The sequence below is a fragment of the Scomber scombrus genome, chromosome 19 (genome assembly GCF_963691925.1).
Source record: "Scomber scombrus chromosome 19, fScoSco1.1, whole genome shotgun sequence".
Classification (NCBI taxonomy): domain Eukaryota; kingdom Metazoa; phylum Chordata; class Actinopteri; order Scombriformes; family Scombridae; genus Scomber; species Scomber scombrus.
Window position 1 is genome coordinate 4,063,509 of NC_084988.1, and position 24,254 is coordinate 4,087,762.

General features: G+C 39.0%; 1 protein-coding gene across 2 annotated transcripts in view; it reads left to right on the forward strand.

Moving 5' to 3' along the window:
• slc4a11 (solute carrier family 4 member 11) overlaps nucleotides 1-24,254 on the forward strand; it is a 98,756-nt gene that overhangs the window by 24,490 nt on the left and 50,012 nt on the right. The window contains exons 2-4 of one of the 2 annotated variants that reach the window (XM_062440931.1): nucleotides 6,865-6,915; nucleotides 11,550-11,666; nucleotides 23,666-23,709. In XM_062440931.1, the coding sequence (XP_062296915.1) occupies nucleotides 6,865-6,915; nucleotides 11,550-11,666; nucleotides 23,666-23,709 (212 nt within the window). The remainder of the gene's footprint in view (nucleotides 1-6,864; nucleotides 6,916-11,549; nucleotides 11,667-23,665; nucleotides 23,710-24,254) is intronic. The other variant, XM_062440932.1, reaches the window with a different exon arrangement.

A 24,254-nucleotide genomic window follows, 5' to 3' on the forward strand; every position in this document is an offset into this window, starting at 1 on the left:
TAGTGTTGTGTTTCCTCTTCTCTCCATAAGGTGCTGATATAATGTAGATATTATTCTATATTCCGCCGTATTTTCATTGATCAGACAAAGCTCGTACATGGATAACGTGCATTCTCTTCCAATCCTTCTAAATCTCTTTATGCATCCGTCGGTGCCAAACAGCTCAATACAAGCAGAGCACATGAATCTTCATGATGCTGCTCCTGATCACAGCACTCAGTAAGATGCAGTTCAGAGGCACACAGCATCCACAGGAAGCTGGCATGATATGCCCCATAAATAAATGAGCAACCAATAGAAGAACCCCCTGCAGGATACAGAAAAAAGAGATGATTTTCTATTTTCTCTCTGAAATAGTTTCTTATTTTTATGTAATTATGATTTTTCTCTCTTTCAGTTTTGTTGCATTTTCATTTGTAATTTTAATTTTGTTTAACTGACGTAACAACTAGCCTTCAGCTATCTAAGGTATGACTTTTTGGCCATTGATAATGCAATGCATACTTCTTCCACAGTGACTCTACTAACACATTTCCCATTAATATCATAATTTATTATTTCTTATTTCAAGTCCGACAATTCATATGCATTAGACGTGGGGGGAAACAATCGATACAGCATAGTATCACAATATTTTGCAATATTGTATTGATACACGGACGCCAAACATAGACTTTCGTTTTTTTCCTTTGGGGACATAATTTGCAGGTGAAAAAAGGTAATGAATTGCAATATATCGCAGCATATCGTGATATATTTAAAATCACAATAATATTGTATCGTGACACAAGTATCGTGATAATATCGTATCGTGGAGCCTCTGGTGATTCCCACCCTTAATATGCATAGAACAAACATTTAAATCATGTTTTCAGTGATGTGACCTGCTGTAAAGTATTTTCCTGGCTATTCATCATTTTTTATCCAGGCAGTTGGCATGAATGAAAATATAAAATATAGTTATGAGTCATTTTATAGTTTGATCTGATATGACATATCTCGAAGGCGACCCTCTTTTTCTTATTTAATTCAATTTGTGTCTGTGTTCATGTTTTTCATCATACTTCATCATACTTTACATTAACCTGACCTAGAAAGATTACTGTTTTAAAAGACTTTAAAAGACTGTGCCACTCATTCATAAATTAGATTAACATGTAACATTGACATCATGTTTACTTAGCAAGGTTTATGACTGGAAGGGACATAATAATTATAATTATAATGCTATTACCTTCATTGCAGTAGAGAGAGACAGATATTGTTGTGTGTCAAAACAACAAGGACAAGAAAAGAAAAAAAACTTGGACTTGAACGCAGACTATGATGTAAGAACACTGGATATGCCTCAGGCTGCTGAGCTTTGAGCATGACTCTGTTTATTTAGTTTCTTTATTTGCACATAAAAAAATGACTAAGCAGGAACTAGAAAAAACATTTTGTAGGTAAAATAAAAAGAAAGTCTGCAATGTAAGAAAAGTATAGCTGAAAATCCCTCAGCAGATGCAGGTAAACAGACTGCCTAAGAGGGATGTGATCGACACGTGTGTGTGTGTGTGTTGGCAGGTTTGTTTCTCACAAGACAACTCAGATGAGGAAACATATTTGTATTATTTGATATTTCAGGACGCTAGGTCGGTCGGTCGGTTGGGGGGGAAACCCCGGGGAGTTTTTGTTTGACTGACTCCCTCAAAGTAATTCATGTCACGAAGCAATAAGATATATATGACAGAAAATATGTTGTTTGTCATTATGTTAGTGATCCTTGGGAAAACAAAATAGACAATGGAAGCTCACCTTGTGGGATTTCCTCCTGCACTGCACTGTAAACCAGCCATTTTGTGGAATAATGTTATTGTGGATGTTGTATCTTTATAGTGTGACAGGTGTGCGGTATCACACGTCCAGTTATTTACTGTGTGAGAGGCTCACTGTAAAGGTCTTTGACATTTGAAACTGGTTGTGCATTAGTAGCCAGTCACAGTGATGGTCGGGAAGGTCAATTTATTCCATTTCAGTTCAAGTCAGGGGAATGGTGTGTGTTTTTCTGCTTAGGAAGATGTCACAAACACCATCATACAACCAACAATATGACAGCAGCAGCAATTAAACTGTATGAAATAACTTAAATTATGCAAAGCTTTCCTTTACTCTTCAGTTAAAGTGCAAAACGGGGATTTAAAATATAAAAATGCAGCTTGACGTTGTAAATATTACCACTCAGATCATGGTTACGTGATAAAAGTGCGATCGAAACACGAGCCGATAAACAGCCTGTGCAGATGTGAGTCAGACGGATGACTGAAAAATCCAGCTGTAATGACTCCTCTGTACTGTAGACATACTGTGAGAAAAAAGAAGCAGATATTACTTTATCTAACCAGAGGCCTTAATGTTACACCCAGAAATCATGTAACACCATTCAAGTGAATTTTGTAAGCTATTTTAATTCACAGAAGAATAGTTTTTTTGCTGAGAGTTAGATAAAAAGATTGATACCGCGTTCATAAGGGAAAAAAGCCCATCCCCAGTAAGTTCAAAGGTCAGCTAGCTCCTTCTCTTCCTGCCAGCTAAAGCAAGCTCTGTAAAAGTCACAAAGTGGGGAAACTGAAAAGCCTTCCCTTGCAAAAAAAAAAGTGAATGACGTCTATTTGTGTCAGCGTTTTTCTTTGACTTGGGAAATGATTTATCTGTAGTCAAGTTTCCCAGCTCCGCCCAACTAATTTGCATATTGGGATCTGATCACAATGCGGACATAAACCCTTAATACCAGGTGTAAATGCTTCCACTCGTTGTCAGTGCCAAACTGTTTCTTGGCCACAAACGGTGACTTCCTGAAACTCCGGTTTACACAATGAGGCCTTTTTACACTTCATTTTTTTCTACAGATAAAACAAATGTGATGTAACGTGTTTAATTATACATTACAGCAAGAAAGCCAACACATGTATATTACACACGTCTAACAATTCCTTTAAAATTGGAGCTTGGTCTTTTAGGAACATTTGATTTGCAGAAGACATTTCAAAATACAAACATACAAAACAAACACCATCATAAGCAATGCCAACAACAGCTGAAGTGGCAGAGAGGGAGAGCAGTAGAACAAAAAAAATCCATTATAGAGCCAAGCAGCTATGGCACATCATTACCTGTGTAGATTGAACAAGCTAATTGTTGTGGGGATAAGTGAATTCCCGGTGCTTTAACTCTGGAGTTATATTTATTTATTTTTTAATTTTTTTACTGTGTTTGCCCAACCCCCGAGAGTAAAAGACTATTTTGTGTAATTAAAATTGTAAATTGTATTTGCGTACAACAGGTTTTTATCACATCATAAACATCAGGATGTCCTTCAGGAAAGGGTTTCATCCATTTCACATAGTCGCAGAAGACGGTCGATTCAGCTTCAACGTGAAGTCACACACTTTATTTTCATTAATCTGATGTCTGACGTTTAGCAGGAATTGTTATATTAAGGTGTGCACCAGTTTGTGTGTCCGTCTGAGGTGGCTGTGATTTTTAGCAATCAAGTCAGGGAAATACCCAAAAGACATGATGTTGATTTTGGTTAAAGGATAAATATATAAAAAATATTGGCTTAACGCTCAAGAAAAGCCTCACTAAAAGTCTGGAAGCGCAGCAGCCCCCCCCCCAATCCCCTCCCTTTCCTCCAGCATGAGCCCACAATGTCTCAATAACCTTCAAAGTACCCCCGCTCCATATCTGCCTCGTCTTTCTGTGCCATCCGCATGCTGCACGCATCCACGGGGCCGCGTGACAAACACTCTGAAATCTTGTACTCTAAATTCCCCCTCTCTGTGCATTTGTAGTGGAGCTCTTCACCAGATTAAGTTTAATTCCAAAATGAGATATCCACCATTTTAAAAAATGCTGCACCCCGCCATTGCAAAACGATTGCTTGCCTGGAAGCAAAAAACTCACTATGTATTATCACTGAATGCATTAACAAATTCAAGACCTTTGCTGATGAAGAGAGTGTGTAGTGAATATAATCACTGCCTGTTCATATTTTTTCTACCTAATGAACATGTTAAGAATGAAGTTCTCATTCTTCCTTTTAAGGGATTTTCCCTTTTTGCTTCCTTGTTGAACTGCATTTTTATTCTGTGACAGTTATGTCCCCATTGGAGGAACAGCTTCCCTTACCAAACCTTTATCACACACTCTAAATAGTTTCATTACTGTTTACCAAATAGTTTAAATCTCCACAAATCTCTGTCGAGGTGATCCGAATGTTAGAAAAAAGCCAAATCTCTCTCTTCTTAAGGTCATTCGCACTCGAAGGTGTGACAGCGTTGCATTTTAAATGTTCAAATAAATCAGAGCAACAAGTTGAGTGCACTCAGTGTCTTTTGGTAAGCTGGAAAATAAAGTGACACACAGGTTTAAACATTTACACGGGCATCTAGTAATAAAAAGATTAGCTGATTAGTCGATTGACAGAAAAATAATCAGCAACATTTTTCATTGTTTTGCAATCATTCAAGTCATTTTTTAAAGAAGGATATTCAATCATTCACTGGTTCCAGCTTTCCAAATGAGAAGATTTGCTTTTTTTACTTTAATATCTTTCGATTGTTAGTTGGACCAAACAATCAATTTGAAGATGTCATTTTGGGCTCCAGGAAATTAAGAGCATTTTTCAATATTTTCTGATGACAATAGACGACTAGGTCAAAATTACAGCAAAACAGCTTTTTCCGATGCATCCCTGGAATTTTAATGAGCCAGGCTGTGGATACCATACTGTGCATTATTGATGTCTGCTGCAGCAGCATTAAGACCCACAAAGGCAAGTTATGAAAGAAATGCTGTTCCTAGAAAAAAAACAGCATTTGTTGTTGCGTTTTTTTTTTACATTTAAAGGTGCAGTGTGCAGCATTTAGTGACATCTAGTGGTGAGGTTAACGATTGCATCCAAATGAATAACCCTTCCCCACTTACCCTCCCTATCCAAGCATGTAGAAGAACCTACTGTACTGAACTATGCCCCTCCCAATGCTCCCATGAATGACTCATTCTAAAGTAATGAAAACACAACTATTCCCATTTTAATATTACCAACTAATTAAAACATACGTATGAATGTTATAATTTCATTTCTGCCAAGGCTGTTACGCTTGATGCCACTAAATTCTACACACTGCACCTTTAAGTGAAGAGGCCCTCTAGTGGCCGTAAGAATAATAACTCCTCCGTCAAGCCAAAGAGAAAACAATGCGACTTTATGTAGTCAAAAAGTCTGCAGAGGGAAGAGGTCGGGGTGGTTGGATGTGGCAACAGATTGTCATCCTTTGACATGAGACACTGCTGTTTACTTCACATTTCCAAATGACTATGAACTTTAGTTTCTTGTAACCATGACTACAGTTTTTCCCTAACAACATCAACAAAAAACACAGGAATATTTATCATGCCTGGCATAAATTAGGGGGCACAGATTCCCTTCTGTTCTCCAGCAAGCCATTTTGAAATCTATTTACATGAAATGTGCATTTAGTAATTGGCTGGATGTATGGCCTCCACCTTCACATCCCACCAATCAGAATGCTACACTAATGAATAATGCAGGTACCCTTATGCTGCATTTTTACCTGGAATAATGGATGCAAAAGGTGGCAGATGATCTATAAACTGGAGTCTGGTCATGAATGGGACGGAGGAGAAATGGCTAGTAGTTGAAGTTTGAAAAGGATGTTTTAGAGCAGAAAGATGATGTCATAAGTAACTTTTTCAAATGTAGCCGGTGGTTGCCAGCTTCGCATCAGCACAGGTACATTCCTTTAGCTGAGCAACAGAAAGGAACAATATTTACAAGTGCGCTTGTTATAAAACTTCATCGAAATATTAAAGATGCAATGTTGAAAATCCTGCAGCGTACTGAGTCTCGTTAAGCAGCTGGCAGTAAATTATGCAAAACACACACATACACATACACACACACAACCACTTGCCGATAACGGAGCAGATTGAATTTCAGCCATTTGCAGTGTCCTGCTTTGCTCGTCATCTGGCTGCAGTGCACACTCTGACTACAGAAGTTATGGCGGTGGTGGGCTCATGCTAAAGCTTCCTGGGATATTTGATTTGACTTTCTAGTGTGATACAGTAACTGGTTCCGCTTCATCCGCTTGCTCTTGAGCTCCAAATTTAAAAGAAACATTAGAATAAGTTAAAAAGACTGATAAGACGGAATTGAGTAGTTTTACAGCACAGTAGAGGCCCCCTATTGTCACACTAATCCTCCCCAAAGGTAATTTTATCTCTTTATCCACAATAACAGCTCTGAAAAATACTTGGTGCATAAGCCTAAACATACAATATTTTTAATGGCGCTGCTTTATTCTATTTTAATAGTGCAAAATCTCAGTGAGCCTTTTTCTAAATGAGGAGAAACCCAATTCTGCTGTTAAGTGACTGTAAATCCTTGGAAGTAACCCCCCGAAATGTCATAAACAGGAAACTCTCAGCATGCCTCGGCAGTTTCACACACCATCAGCGCGTCATTAGTAGAATTTGCTATGTCTCTTAAAGCCCATTAGAGGGCAGATACTTTCTTCATGAGCATGTGAATGAATGAAAAGTTACTTTCTGGATCCATAATGTGTTTTTATATTTAAAATTGCAGGTCGGTCCACCTTGAACAGCAGAATTAAACACGTAACAAATGTCTAATAAAAAGTCATTGGAGCATTTTTCCCCAACCAACAATTACTGTGTAAAAATAACAACAAAAAAATAGATATTTCAAAATGAAGATTGCGCCCTGCAGGGTTTGTTACTGTTGCCCAGATTCACCTCAGTGATCACTGTCTTTCTCTGTTTTCCTCTCTCCTGCAGAGGCGCCTCCCTCTGGGATGTCCAAGAATGGATACTTTTTTCAAGAAATGGGTGAGTCTGAGCCACCACCAGGATAAACGAACACACACACACACACACACACACACACACACACACACACATTTTCAACATTAGCCAGTTCTATGACAGCATATTTAAAAATGGAAAACAAAACAACCAGTGTTAAAAAAAACAAAAAAACATGACTCACAGTGTGAACACAAGTGCGACTGTCAAATCATCACATCCACAAGTGTTTGAGAGATTTTTCTTATTTGAATGCTGCCGATTAATGTGTGTTGTGTACAGTATCCATAGCGGAAGATGTGACTAGAAAATTAGAGCTGCAGTACAGACACAGAAAACTCTCTCGCACTCCACTGCATTTGGATATAAATAATGAACTTTGCTCCGACTGTTATGATAACGGCAGTTTCATTACCTTCAAGCCAAGGAGAGGTACCCAATTAGTATGTGCAGCACAAGCAGCGAGGACAGAATATGCTTGCATTGGATCTCCCTGGCTCCCCCAGCCAATTATTCCCCTCCTGCAACACACCGATTCACTCAGCAGATTCACAGAAGGCCCCCTGCTGCAGCTGAACATAACCGTCTTTATTAGGCAACCTGTTATCAGGATGTAAATGCAATTACATTATTGTTGGCAAGTAAGCATTATCCACTATTGTCATGTCATCTCAGGTCCATTAGTGAAGTTGGGTATGGAAGCTCAGTGCACCTGGCGACTTAAAACTGTGAATAGGGTGACCTGAAAGATGATAATTATTGTATGTCTTGTGCTGTAGAAGTGGTCCTGTTAATATTATGTTCATAGTTAAAGTGTCACATAGACGTATGATCACGACAGCACAATACTAGATTAAATGAGAACAGACAAAAACATGGAATTTGTGCATTATAGGAATTCACAAATAATAATCTTAAACAGTAATAATTATTAGTAATAATTAGCGATATACAATCACCTCTGAAAACCTTTAATGCATACTTCAAGCTTCTACAGCGATCAATCACAGTGCTGTTGGTGAAGTGATGCATTGAGACATTTTGTATGAATTTTCTTAGACTTCATAGTTTCCTCGTTTGCATTTTGTCGTGCTTAGACGGGTTGTTTTATTATTAAATTTGTGAAGTTTAGGCCCTTATTTAAATGTTGTCATTATTTTTAAAGTTGCAAAACAGAGGAGACGACCCACATTTGCTACCAGCTGCAGGGCTGCAACTAACGATTATAATCATTATGGATTCATCTTCAAATATTTGTCTTGAATAATCAATGAAGTGTTTTGTTTATAAAATGTGAAAAAGTAGTGAAGAATTTCCATTATAGTTCCAGAGCCCAACATTGTTTGTTTGTTATTTAAAACTGATGATATAGGTTAACTTAACTTTATAGGAAATCATTACATCTTTATATTTAAAAGCTGGAAGCCATTAGATTAATGTTCTTCTCATGGATATACATTTTAATTAATGTTATCATCTCCCAACATGCTTTTTTGTTTTCTTGGTTGCCTCAAATTGCTGTAAACTTGTTTGTTGGTTTTTTGCAGAAATGTCTTGTTTCAAAGCTTTAACTGCTTACAAAAATGCCAATGAATCAAAAAACTGAAAATGTATTGGAAACAACTTTTGATAACTATTAATCATCGTCAATAGTGAAAAGGTAAAGTCATCATTGTTCAAAAAAGAAAATCAGAAAATACAATAGAGAAGTTAAGGTAGGGTAATGTTTGTTTTATCTTGAAACATAACAATTAATCAATAATCAATATAGTTACAGTTTACTTTCTTGGCGATCAACTAATTGTTTAATCAACTGATTATTTCAGCTCTGTTTTTTGCTGCTGATCCAACAAAATAAGCAGCGTCACTAAGCCTCTGCTGTCTTATAGGCAAATTAACCAAAACAATCCTCGACAGAAGAATCTATGATGAAAGTGACGGTTTGTTGCAGTCCCAGATGGCGTCACAATGACTGCAGTTTTTTAATGAATTCTCAGAACACACAAAAATGTTAAAGCATTTTTAATGACGCACATGTGCTCCTGCGTGTATGTTTGTAACGCTGTGGTGTTTTCTGTATGTCACAGCTCCAAACACACCTCAAAGGCTGCTGCAGAACACCGAACATTGTTTAAGGAAATACATCAATCATTCAGTGTTTTCATATCAAGCGTCGTTCCTCTTTCCTCATCCCTCGTTCTTTTTGTGCATGTTGTGTTCTTGTATGTGCTGGTCACCGTTACTGAGAGGAGAGTTTGGGTTCATGCACGGCTCGTCTCAATTCAAATGCTGCAAAATCGATGGTGTTTATTATTCCAATCACATTGTGGAAAGAATCCACATCGTGATTTTTGATGCAATCGGCCCAAATTTTGAACATTTTATTGCATATTAAGTTTAACATTAAATACAGTTAAAGAGTTACAGGTTGCTTTATAACTAAAAATCAGTCAGAATAGAATATTTAACATTTAAAAACTTTTCTAAAATTTGTATTTTTGAGTGAAGCTGTCGATTTCTTCCTGCGGTTCAGCAGCAGCTGCTCTCTCCCAAGGTGGTTTGAAAGTCAGAGCCCAGCCGGTGAGTCTGAGGCACAGAGCGATGCAGGCGAGGCGACGACACAGCCAGGTTCAAATAATGTCAAGTGCTGAGGGATGATCCTGATGCAGGACAAACTGAATGAACCGAAATTGGGGGCCTCCTCCTCACGAATAAGGTCAGCAGATAAAGAGCAGCGAGTATGAGATATTGTCCTCGTCGCATCGAGCCGATCGCTGGGTGATATTTGGGCGCCGACTAGTTACTGCTGTAGGATTGGATTTAAGGGGCTGCGGTTTCAGGAAGACAGAATGAGATGAGTCATACAAACAGACTCCAGGCTGAGTCCTGCGCTGCTTCCATACAAAATCCTGACACCAAAAAAACCCCACTGCTAACACCTTGCACGTACCTGCTGATTCACTGTCAGACTTGTCTTCAGCTTAAAGTGATGACTGACTCAGTTTCTGCAAATTTCTTTCATAATTTGCATCATTTTTTTTGGAGGTTACCATGTTGAGATCTATTGCTGCTCACTTTATCTACTAATTAGAAAGTTTGCCTGTGTTATAAAGCGCTTTGAGTGGTCAGTAGACTAGAAAAGCCCCTATATAAATACAGTTCATTTACCACTTATTTATGCTTAGTTATGTTATTCATAACTAGGTAGTAGGCTTGCAGAGTGTGTGCTTGTGCTGCTATGAGTGGCATCTGACAGCCTACCTTCTTTTTACAAAACATTTTATTTTCTGTCTCTATGAAAACAAAGCAAACGACATCTTTTACTCATTGTTTGACTCTCGACTCTTAAAATATTTTGTTGTCAACCCCAAAAATGGCTCCAGGAAACCAGCTTAAACCCGAACAATTTAGAGCTCTCTAAGTGTACTCAGATTAGTTTTCTAGACTAATTTAAGATCTAAAATGGACAGAAAGTTAATTTGCAACTGATATATATGTAATTTATTATAATGATTCAATCTTAAAATATATTTTAAGCAAAAATAGCTGCAAAATCACTGGTTCCAGCTTCTCCAATGGCAAGATTTTCAGGTTTTTAGACTTTTGATCTTCTGGTGATCTATTGAAGATGATGGTTGAATAGCTTTGGGTGCTTCAAGATGTCACCATACGATCAGGGAACATTTTTATACAGCAATTGATGAAATGAACATGTTGGCTAGTACTTGTAATACTTGTAATTATAATATATAAAATAAAGTCAATTTTTAACTGTAATCTGTAGTCTTTTTTGTGAGCACCAAATTGTTGCCGAAATGTATAAATTATTGATATAATTTCTTGTTGCTGTTTAAAATTTATTTTAAGCCCGATCCTGAGGTGGGCCTCTAATTGGAATTTCTGCATTTGGTTAAAATTATATTGTCATGGTTTGTTTGCAGGTCCACCACTTTGGTACAGAATGAAATATCTACTGAATTGATTGCCATGAAAATTGAAAAAATCTGTCGCCTTGAGGATGAATTTTATTAACTTTGTTCCAACTTTTTCCACTACTGATTTATGACCAAACACCTGCAAATCTAAAGATATTCCCATCAGCTTCAGTTGTATTTGTTTAGTGCTAATTAGCAAGTGTTAGCATCGTAAAGTAAGATGGTAATACATGCTAAACATAAGCATGTTAACATTGTGAACATGTTATTATGCTAACGTGTATCTCTAAACACCACTGTGGCTAAATACAACCTCACCGAGCTGCTAACATGACTCATAGTGTTGATGTATCAGTATATCACACATTTATTCATATTTCTACTTACTAAAAATGAGTGATGTATGTATTTGATTAAGATTTCTTTTATTGGTGGACAAATTACAACTTTTAAAGGTAACAGGACAGAATTTTTCTTTGTAATTTGCTGTGTAGCAGAAATGTTAGTTAAGAAAAACTAATAAATATGGATGCTTGCCTTCATCGTCGGTTTCTTTTTGAACCATTTTAAGTCTTTCATCTTAAAAGTCTAGCTGTCTTGGTAACCTGTTGAATTTTTTAAAGCTACTTTTTGGTTGAGCATAACAATAATAAACGTGAGTTGGCTGCCCTGTCTGGTGGCCGGTGAGGTCCAGGATGTGACCCTGTGCTGTTGTGTCCCCAGAGCAGCGGGAGGCAGAGCAGGAGGAGGGCAGCGAGGGCCGAGAGGAGGGACAGGACTCGCCGATCGCCTGCGGAGATGACATCCACCTCTATGACAACCAGATCAGCCCTGGGCCAGGTCAGTACACAGAAAGATGGAGTAAAGGAGAGGGAGAGAGTGTGGCTATGGTAAGAGAAGTGCAGTGGGAATAAGGAGGGAGAAGAAAAGATGGATACAGAGACTGAGAATGAAGGAGTTTGAGAGAGCAGGAAAGAAGGAGAGAGAGAGATAGAAAGGGGTAACGGTGCCAAAGCTATGATTAAAAGAGTAGACGAGGCAGAAAATGCTTGAAAAGGTGGAAAATTAAGAGACGAAAATAGTTGGAGTGATAAAGAGAAAGTGAGGACAGAGGAGAAAGAGGTTAACATTTTATTTAAAAAAAAACAAAAAAACAGTCTTAATAATGCACATGTAGCTCAAAGCTGTTCAATTTTAAAGCACCTGACTCTTTCAAATGTTGCTCTGTATGATATGAGATATGAATCAAGAAATAATGAACAATCAAAGTTGTCATTGTCATCAAATCTCTCGAATTGGACAATCTCAGTAATGAACCAACTCATCTGGGCCCCATAGTTTTTATTTATCCCATTACTCAAACAGGAATATATTAGATTGGTCGGGGACTGTTTATCAGCCAACGATAATACACATTTGGTGGCAGGCAGGCATGAAGACGGCGTATGTGGGATCAAGTGAAAATAAACTGCAGTGTGCTTGCGTTCGCGGTAATGAAGGAACATGTCAACCAGTGCAATGGAGTGGTCCATTGATGTGTTTTTAATAGCTGCTCTTTGAAGCTAGAAACAAACTTCAGTGGTTGTTTATTAATAAAAGACTCAAAAACATCATAAAAGTCAGATTCATTCTGAGTAAGACAAACGCAGACAAAACACGAGTATAGAAATCTGTGCTGTGAAATAACCATGTGTGTTTTTGTAGACCCTCCACACTTATAGTAAGAAATGGCTATACACTTAGCTTACATGGATGTTGTTCTCATTTAAAGTGTGTCAGTTTCCAAGACTTAAAAAAAAGAAGAGAAAAACTGAACAGCTACCTCTCTGAATATGACTCTGCCATCAGTAATGTCCTCTGCTGTTCAACTGTGTGATCGATATCATCAGTTGATTTTTTCCCCCCACCTTGCCCTTCAGCCTAGTTGGAGATGTTTTATATCAGAACATGAAGCACATTCTTCAAAGGGAGGACGTGTCTGCAGTCATGGCAGATCTCCAAAGCAATGTTCAAGAAGCAAGACAAAGAAGAATGTTCAGAAAATCCTCAAAACAACTTTAAATTAATTTCTGTGCTGCGGAGGTCTGGTGGGGTCTGAGCCCATCCCGAGCCTGATGGCAGTTGTTGACTTGACAGACAGCTCCTCAGCTGCAGGTGGAGATGATTTTGACCCATCACCAGAAACCCCACGGGTCAACAGGTTACCGTTTCTATGGCGACAGTCACAGGTGCACCACAGGGAGAGAGAGAGAGAGAGACAGAGACAGAGAGAGAGAGAGAGAGAGAGAGAGGAGAGAGAGAGAGAGAGAGAGAGAGAGAGAGAGAGAGAGAGAGAGAGAGAGAGAGAGAGAGAGAGAGAGAGGAGAGAGAGAGAGAGAGAGAGAGAGAGAGAGAGAGAGAGAGAGATGCCTATTTCCTTTCAGGGTGACAGGTGACCATGTCACTTGGGCTGATTCTCCATACATAGTAACACTTAAGGCATCTGACAATAGAGCTGGAGTGGTGCATGCTGGGAACAAGTTAGAGGGAGAAAACAAAATGTTATGACTTTAACTTCTGTTCCTTGAAGGAGAAGAACAAGCGACAACACATATAGTATAGGGTATCACGCCCCCATGTGGCCTAACTAAAGACACCTCTTTACGCCTTTTAAGGCAGATGATGTGTGGTGACATACAGTATGTTAGGCCCCGCCTGCACATACATACATCCATCCGTCACCACCGTCATCCCTCAGTTTGATAATCGCTCTTCACTGAGACCAGCTGTGCAGCGGGGCAACCAAGTGTTGTACCTCGTTCCTCTTCTTCAGGAAACAGAAGTTTGTCATAATATTATGTTCCCTTGCTGTTGATTCTCTTAGTACATTAGTACAACACATATAGCATAAGGCATGTATTCACACCCCACAAAGCAGCCACCGAACCGGAGTTAAACATCCAGCGCTGTAGTGCATCATAGACCCTGCAGAAATGACAGGATGAGTCACCAAAGGGGCCGTCACTTTCAAACGGTAAAACCAAACACGCGTGTGTAGTGATGACCAGCTGGCTGTAGCACCGATATCATTCACAGATTTCCCTGTGAGAGCCCATGATGTTACCGCGTCACTGGTCGAATGTGCCTTCACACTGTGAGGCATAGAAGACCTCCGCAGTTGTAAGCCAGGTAAAAATCCTCCACAATCCAGTGAGAAAGCGGCTCATTTGACAGGGCTTTGCCCCAGGATGGATTTGCAAAATTAGACAAACAACTGGTAAAATAAAGGCAAACTCTGGGTGCGGTGAATGTAGGTGCAGGGAAATGTAATCTCCTCTGCTCCTCAGATGCAAAAGGAGGGAGACAAAAGCTCAAGAGCTCAAAAGCCATAGAGCTATAGACTGCAGGGATAATCTAGGCAAATACGGCGCATTGGGGCACAATGTAACCTTGGAGCCATCCAAAGTGAACTGGTACAAGAGGGATGCCTCAAGCGGAAGTCTCCCTTTAAGGAATGCATGGCAAAAGGGTGAGCACCTGGTGTCACTCCATCAAAGCCAACATGACAGGTAAATTTGGCCGCCAAATAGACCTTAACTGTGCAAAAGGAGCGACCATTATCCAGCAGCTCCTGAAGAAACATAAAAAAACATCCACAATAGAGCGCTGAAATGGGAGTACATGGAGTACATTTCCGTCCTGACACCACTGCTCAAAAAGCCGCCTTTTATAGGCGTAAAGGCTTCTAGTTGATGATGATCATTACCACCATACTTGGTAGCAGACCCTTAACTAATAAATTGGACTACTCAACAGGTAGGCATGTAGCCGCCTCAGTTTTGGGTGTGGATGGATCACTTCTCCTCCCGTTTGAGCCTCACTGCTAGCCAACTAATTATCAGCATACCAAAACTTTACTGGCCGCTGAGGGGCCACCGGGACAGGTAGTATTATGTCCACTGAGGAAAATGCATGCAGGAGCATGTTGGGCCATGGTCGCACTAGCACATACATTCCCAGAGGCATGCTGTCGTCTGTTAAGGCTAAGAACAGGGCAACAGATATTTGCTCTTGAGGCAAAGAGGTCCACTTCTGCCCCTGCCGAACACCAATGGGTGCAACCTCCACTCTTTCCCAGAAGAGAAGGTCTGCCCTAAGGTTTGAGTGGCCTGGGATATGGGTGACTCTAGAGGAAGTGCATGGGTCCCTCGTTGCTTGTCTATGTAGGAAACCACCATTTTATTGTCTGTCCTGATCAGAACATGCCGGTCTATCAGAACCAGATGAAAATGCTTTAGAACTAAGAGCTAATAGCTCAAAGTGGTTCATGTGAAGCTTGTATCCAGACCCCTGTCACTGCCACACCATCGCACAGAGCCATCCTCCCCCTCAGGAGGCATCTGTAGACTCCACCTTGTGAAAAGATACCCTCCGTATGGGGGAGCCCTGGCATAGTAAACCAGGTTCCCTCCAAGAGAGGAGAGCCTACATGCAAGAAGGGGTTATTGTCAGCGTCCTCTGGAGGTGACGTGACGCACACAGCCACTGAGAATCGAGTCCAGCATTGAAAGGTTGAAGCTTTGCAGATTCACCGAAAAGCCCAGTGCTTGAATGTGTGACAGAACCAGTGACAGATGGGCCGCTGCCTGCTCTCTGGAGTTTGTTATAAGAGCCCGATCATCCAGAAATACTAATGTGCAAACGCCTCCCTTCTCATACAAATGATTCAACGACTAATAACTCAGTTTTATCACAGAGCAAAAAAGTTCATACCCATCCATTTTTTACATTTCTGATAAATATGCCTCTAAATGTAGGAGTTGGAGAAAGTCATTTGGCTTTACAGGTACATATATCTTTGTATCGTCAGCGTAGCAATGAAAATTAAAGGGGGAACCATGTTGATAGAAGAAGCTTGGGCCAAGAACCAATTCCTTTAAAGCAATCTCAACATTAAATATTAGAAATTAATCTATAATTGTTAGGGTATGATGATCAATATAATGCTTTTTAAGCAGCAATATCAAACATAGGACTATTTAAAAACAGGAAACAGTTCCTTTTAATGATTAGAAGTTAGGTTTTAATATTAGGTACTAATATGCTGGTTGTAGGTTTGGAAGCCGTTACCAGGACGATGAATGCCTCGGGGGAAATTATTTCAAACTGTGCAGTGGTGTACTGCAATTATATATATCTAGCTCTGAACTCTTACTTGGAGTACAGAGAGAAACACTGAAAAATACACAGGGGTGATCAGTTATTTTGTGAAATAAGAGACTCTTTGTTTGCCTCTACTTCAGAATTATGTGTATTTATTTATTTATTATTATTAAATACACAGTTAAAAAAGACAGTTTTTTAGTGGAATCACCAATATCACAAATAGGGGCTGCCTTTTATTGGAAAATATATTGAAAAACTTTTAATGGATGAAATGAAGTGCTGATTTAAGTATCTGTCAAATCAAGAAACTACATCACGTCAAATGCAAAAATCCAATGTTGCCAGCGATTTGATTTGCTCACAATGACCTAATACACCCACAAACAGCTACCACAGTATGGAAACATCCAAGATATTAAAAACATTTGTATTGTCTCACTGTATATAATCATCATATCGCCCACTCCTAATCATAAGCCATTGATTCACAGCTTGTGCTTTAGTGAGTACAGAGATGAGAGCTGAACCCCCAAAAACCTACCAGTGTTGTATCACACTCCTCTCCCTCTATACAGCTCTCTCAATGCTGTCATCAGGCATAACTCTCTCCTGCAGGTGCAGAATATTTGTCATGCTCAACAGTGTCTGTTCTCAGATTTTCGGTGCATTATTCATTGACAGCACAGCTGAATGTTGATTAGTGCGTTTTGTTTTGATTCCAGGCTCCCCCCCCCCCCCCCCCCCCCCCCCCCCCCCCTCCTAAGTCTAGTTGTCACATGCATTTGATCCCAGTGTCAGTAGCTGTTTGCGTGCCTGTTCCTGCTTTTAATTTATAACACAAATTAAAATGTTACTGTATTATTCCACGTCAGCAGGCCGCTATGGAATACTCTATGTCCACCATATCACATCAATGTAAGACTCTGAACGGGACTTTTAATCACATCCTGTCTGGCTAAATAAGCAGTGGTTTGGAAAAGCAAATAGTGTAGTGATTACATCAGACCCAGAGACAGCAGCTCCTACCTAAATCTAATTTCAAAAACATCTGTCTGTTATAATTAATTCATTTCTCTCCCCTATATTCAACAGTGGCTTCTTACATGAGGAAATGTAGTCATGCTTTGGATGCTTTTAAAATTGGATATTTAACTGCACCACACTAAAAATACATTTTATAATGGCTTCCAACATTTGAGTCATTTAAAGAGCATTTTTTTGATTTAATGTCCCAAATACGAAGTCAGCCTCCAAAGTGCTACTGCAGTAGTACTGAGTAGTGCCATCATCATGCGGAGGAAATCAGTATTCATCTTGGAAGCACTGAATTGTTCTTCCTTGGGTGTTATTAAAATCCCTCTCAGTTCCTACAGAAAGAAGAGGAAATTATTCGTGTGTCAATGCGAAGACGTGATTAATATTTCTCTTCCACTTAGATTATATACCTCCCATTAACTTGTGTACTCACGACGACATGTATAGGACACACAATCTGAGTTTCACCTTGGAAACAAGACAAGCAGAGGCACATTTAAATGATAAAGTGGACTATAAATATGTCTCTCAAAACACAAGCATGTAGCAGAGGATGAAGTAAGGTTTGTCTTCGCTGTCATAATACAGGAAAGATTGCGACAAGACAGGAAATGTGAATTTTAACATCAGTAATAAATAAACAATTTGCAGTAAAACACTGTTAAAAACAACAAGTGGCAATAAACCATATCACTCTAGATACATTTTGTTTATATTACTTCTTAGCGCAGTGACAAATATTCAATAAAACAAAATATAAAGCTCTGTAAAAGTGCTAAATGCCAACTTTCGATGGCAGAGTAATTAAAAAAAGGATTCTCTGTAGACTGAAATTTCCTTTTACTGATATTCAACAATAATTCAAGAGGAAACTCATTACAGAACAGGATTAAAGACTCCAGTTTCCCCCCCAGCAGGTCCATAAAGCACAGTACCTGCAAACTATTTTACTTTTTGCATTAGGGTCCTGACACTTTCCTGGATTGGAAAACCTCTCGCTCTGCTGTGTCTGCCACTTCCTTAACCACATTTAACACCCACTCGTCTACAGCTATTACCAAAATGCATGTCCAAAACCATAAACTTAAGTTAATGTAGATGAAGCAGATTCACCTTCACGGGTTTATTTAGCAATATATTAACTGGTCCTCTGCATCAAGCCTGTTGGGAGTGGGTAGTTTGATCAAAGCAAAGTGAGAGTGAGTGGTCGAGCCTGCATTTAAATTGAGCTGATCATTTCTCATAAACTATGCATCAGTGTTTGGCTAAAGACGTCACCTCAGGGATTATTGCTTTATGCATCTGTCGGGAGAATATCTGGCTTTAGGGATGGCAATATTGGCTCACCACTTTGATGGAGACTCAATTATGTCAACAAGGGGATTGCCATGAATTTGGATGCAGATGTTCATGACCCTCAGTGGATGAATCCCAGCGACCGTGCCGCAAAATGTACAGAAATGCATTTTCCTCACAGGATGAATTTTAATAATCCATAATTGCATTTAGCGCAATCAGCTGGCCAAATATTTGATTGTGTCCAGTACTTTGGTTTATTTCTACATACATACAAAACCAATTACATTTCAGCCTCAGCTATAGTTCGTGCTAGCAAATGTTAGCATGATAATATACTAAAGATGGTGTACATTTGCCACATTGCCTGAGTACAGCCTGACAAACTTGTAGCTTCTTATCTTTATCTTTCAATTGGTAGATCACATTCTTTTCACACATGCATAAATACTTGAGCTAGCAACACTATTTCAGAAACCTCATCGTCCTCGTTTAAGTGACATCAGGCAAAGATCAAACAAAGTGATTGATGGCAGTTATTCAAGTAAGTGCTTCAAATTAGAAATTTAAGAGCTGTTGTCAGCTGGTTATACAAAGAAGTTGTTTGTTTGTTGTCTCCTCTTGGTCTTTTTATCGTTTTGACATGATCTTATCCATTATTCTCTCTTCTGAGAACTGTGCCCATAAAGCTGTCAAATGCTTCTCCATAAATAGAATTGATTTCGTGATTATATTTCTGTCAGGGCTCGGCTCTTGTCCATTTCAGTTCAATCAATTTGGCAGAATACTGAAGTTTAAAAGTCACGAGGAAGGACAAGTGTCCGTCACACTGGATTTTTGAGTTTGACCAATGTTGTTACCTTCATGAACACACAGTATACCAACTGTAGATAATATGAAAAAACAAATAGATGGACCAAACTAGTTCCCTTTTTATTGTTTTTGCTTAATCAGTTCCCATTAAAGGATTTCGCTATTTCGGTTAAGAAATCTGCAGTAAATGAAACAGAGAAGGGTTTGTACATTTGTTAGTGTTAGTCTGATACTAAGGCTTTTTACTGTATGTGTAATGATAATTCCATGTTTATTTTACATTTTATACCTTTTGTGGCATTGGTATTGTTACACAGAAAGACTTACAGTAACTGAGAAGGCAACAGTCTGCCGTGCTGAAGACAAGGTTGAGGAGAGGACATCAAAGTGTTTTGTTACACAAAATACTTTGTGAGTGTGATAAACAGCCTGAGAGTAAGAGCTGCCGGAGACGCTGACTTCAGGAGAAAGACAGTTCTTAAAATATTAACATATTTTCAAGGATGTATGTTTGCTGAGGTCATGTTTGTTTTTATTACACAAGGACTTGTAATAGCCTGTGCCTTTGAATTCAATTATTTTGTGCAGGACAATGTGGTGTTATTTTTAGGTATTTTCAACCAAATTTACAATTTGCGTGGATTCTTCCCGGGGTTTTTACCTCGTGAGGCAGCCGGATCACGATATCATGAGATCATGCAAGAATCCATCTCGTCAGGATTCAAGTTATGCGCTTGTCTCGAATCCACCGGTGTTTCAGACCAATCAGCATGCTACGAAGTTTCTCGCTTGATCTCACAATCTCTTGATCCCAGTGGCCTGGCGAGGTAAGGCGCTGATAGACGGTGATCGACAGATGGTTCATCCAATCACCTGGCAAGTATCTTTTTGAACGTGCTTGCCCTTTTACAAATAATTTCCAAGGATAACTGCTCAGATGGTTCTGTGTAACAAACCATCTGGCACGTCGGGTTCCTGAGGCGCCATTCATGCAGGAATAGTTCAGGAAATTAATACGATTTTAAACTCTCTTAAATTATATGTGAATTTGTTTTTATGATTGCAATTGTGAATTTGCAAGAGTGAAGTAAAATGAGTAGAGTGAGTAACAGCTGCAGGTATCGTATCAGTTTTGCATTAAATTTGCAGGTATTATATTTGCACTTTATCCACCTGTTCAGTGACCTTTTGCCCACATTGTGTGGGTGTGATTTCACGCTGAGGAGAAGTGTTACTGGGAAAGGTAAAACTTCTTTCGTTGTGCTCTGGATTACAGGGATGCACCAATGCGGCATTTTCTCTTCCAATACTAATTCTGACACCCTCCAATTTCTTACAGTCGTCTCTTACCTGTACAACACACTGCATAGAAAGTCATAATCCCCCATTTTAATGCAAGGTAAAGTGATGCCATGGATTTATGTGATTTATGCATATCATTGCTTTGCGAATTTTATAATGACATTGACAAATACTGTATTTAATGGGGATCAGTCACCTCTGGCGATACCTGATTTACTGAATAAGGTCAGATTGGTGCATTCCTGCCAGTTTACAGTCATTATTTCCAAATGGTTGAACCTGGGAACATCAGATGTGAGAGGCAGAGTTTAGGAGATGGATTAAAAAATATTTGTATTATTCACGTAATAAAACAAATATGAACCCCTGGTATTTTGATACCAATTAAAATGAACTTTTCTCTTCCATATATCAAACCATTTATTTGGATATTAAACACATTAGTACTATTTCATTAATGCTGCCCAGCCCTGTGCCAAGGAAATGGTCACAAGGCTTCTTCTATTATTAAGTAATTCAGCCATCCTCAATAGACACCGTGAAACACTTAATTACCGAAATAATACAACACTCCACTCTGAGATTGTAGGTTTTCTCCAGTTGGGATAATTGTAAAGACAAAGAACATTAAACCCACTTGAGTTTAACCCAAGAATTTATTACGGCCAAGAAGCAGAACATTATATTGAAAACAGTCTCTTCAAATAGTCTGAAATACACGGTTCATTTTTATAGGGTTCTTCCTCCCTTCATCGCTTTTAAGACATGTTTCATTATTCCAAATGTACCCCTTCCTTATGTTTCATAGGTTTATGACAAGGCACGTATTCAGAGAGGGTCATGTAGGGGTGAGGCTATGGAAAGCATCCTTTACATGGTCAGCGCATGATCAATAAAATACATGCATGCAGTAAATCCATCATCCACCTGTGACTGATTGAATATAATGAACAGTTTTACTGCAAATTTGATGAAATAAGGAACCGAGTAGGGAAACAAGCCCGTGTCACATTTTAACATTTCCTCTCCCTAATTCCTAAACCATTAAATTCTCCTGGATTACTTTAAGACACACAGTATATTGAGACATACAGAGGCTATTAGAAGGAGGTGATCACTGGGGACGAGGTAATCTTATATGAATATATGAATATCTCCTTACAGCAGCAGCCTGACAGCAATTAGAGAAGCAGCTCCCTCTCCCCTCTGGGAGGGGATCAGCCGAGCGGTGTGCTTTTTGATTGTGAGGCTTTGATGAACCAAATCCACTGCACACGACACGTGCCCCCTGCCATAGTGTTGTCATAGAGGTAGGGGCTGGGGCTCTCTTTCTTCTTTCGCTGCCTGCAGGGTTTTATGATGGCTAGGTGTTTGGTGCGGCGATCAAAGCCCCCCCCCCTTTTTTCTGCAGACTCACACTCAGACCTGTTCACTTGTGGTTGGATTATTGATATTATGATATCCTGGCGGTTTCCTAAGGCTTATTGGCTTGTAAAAGGGGGGTTTTCTTGCTTTTCCATAGCTGGAGGGAGGAGTTAGGCGCTGATTGATTTCCAGACAGAGCTGACACAGTGCATCACGCGGAGCAGAGGAGGAAAGCCCATGGTAACCTAATAACGTCCTCCCCACAGTAAACGGCGATAACTGCGTTATGTAATGGCGGTGGCGGACTGTTTTATGAGAGTCAGCAGGGTACTGAGTCTGCTAGTTAAGGGACTGAAGTGTGATGAAAACCCCCATTCTCTCGGTTTGTCCCCGTATTGTTTTCCAACATAAAAGGCTTTTCCTCCTTTTTCCTTTTTTTTTCAACACTGGAAAATCCAGACCTTTGTACTTTATCTGAGCACTCCCCTCGGCTCCACAGACGTGTGTATTAAAGCCTTATCAGCAAAGAACTTCCAATCCCTGTTCAATGAGAGCATTTAAAGACTTGCCTCTTGACATTTTCATCACTATTAGAAAAAGGGTCCCTTTACTTTACTGGCTGTGTGGTTGTTGCTTGTGATCTTTATGTCAGAATTTGCACCATCAATAATGAATGCATTGATGGTGGAATGAATTACTCAAAGTGCTTTTACATGCAAGTTATTATTACCACGTTACTAGAGATTTGCATTAAAATGTTAATATGAAACTTGTGTATCAATCTGATTTAACAAAAGCAAATGCTGGCATGTTGTTTAGATATTGTAGCAACACAAGTAATTATGTTTGTAAGGGCAAGACATACATTGTTTAGAAATGGACTCGATGTATGGATGAAAATTACGTATATTTATATTTACTAGCCTTCTAACATCTCCTCCAATAAAAAGATTACCTTAAGAAAAGAAATGGTAGCCAGGCTGCCAGCTGGTTGTAGTCTTTTGCTTGTCAAGTTTGACAAAATGGTCGGCACTCTGCATTTTTAGTTACTTAGAGATGGATTAGTATAATTGCATAGCATAATTATACCACACATTGCATTCATTAAAAAAGTGATCCAAGCTGAATCCACAAAGGTTTTTTTACACATTTTTTGTTTTGCTTTGTATCTCTCTCTCCCTCAAAGACAATGCACATGAAATAAGTGGCTCATATTTACCATTAATGCAAAATTAACGGTGAGAAGATGACATCAACTACATGTACATCTTGTATCTGTAGGCTGTCATGATTTTGAGAGTTGACGTCCTTTTCTCATTACATTTTGTAAAAATGTAAAGTACTGTGCAAGGCCTGATACTATATATGTTGATGGGTGCATTTTGGTCCACGCTTTGCTCTCAATTCATCACCCACACACTCACATTGTGGCTGCCTCTTGTCAAGACTACAGTTGTTATTCTCTAATGTTGAAAGATCATAGATTGCCTTTTTTTTTTTTTTTTTTTTTTTTTTTGCCACACTCGGTTTCTCTTATTTTGCCATTTTCTTGTTTTGCCTTTTTCATTTCGGTGTAACAGTCACACTCATTTACTTTGACAGGTTATTCTGCATCAGCTCATAGAAACATAGGAATAATGGGTTCAAACAGGGGAAACCCAATGGACCATATTTGTAAGCAGAAATAACATGAATATCACCTGTTGGTTGTTAATAAGTGTGGAAATAATAACGTGATGTAGCCGTATGCACACACTAAAGCTACATCAGTATATGATACTGGTATAAAATATCTCAGTGTGCAGACATACAGTATGTGTAGGTGTTTCATTACACTGCAAACACTTTGTCAAATCATATCTCTTGTTTTGTTTTTTCCACAGATGCTGACGACTCTGGTTGTGTGTTGCTGAACACATCAAGAAAGGTAAGCATCATTATTCATTGAATCAGATGTAGTGGAATATTACAGATGAAATGAAATGATTTTTGGCTGTTAGGGTTATTGGGATATTAATGGTCTCAACTAAAAGATTTAAACTGTACCTCAAATCTGGACCAACAGACCACAAATCATTAGTTCTAACTTTGCTGTGGACCTCATTTGAAACTGCTGAAGTGAGGAACCCTATAAAGTAGTCATCGCTGCACTTGGTATCAAAATTGAGCCTTGTTATCGATCAGCATCACCACCAACTTCAGTAAGTGGAATGAACAGCTGGTTGAGGGGAGACAGACTAAATTGACACGTTGTCGTTCCCAAAGTAGATCAAACAGAAGTTGTTCAGATGCAGACTAAAAAGAGAGACGACCTTTTTAAATATGTTTAAAATGATTGGACAGCACAAATTAGAGACATAGAAGAAGAACTTGAAAGGTATAGACCGAACTGATAGAATAGGAATCAGATGAGTAGATTGGATACTTTTGTAAGTGATGAAGTATTCGTGATTCAATTTAGTAATAAATAAC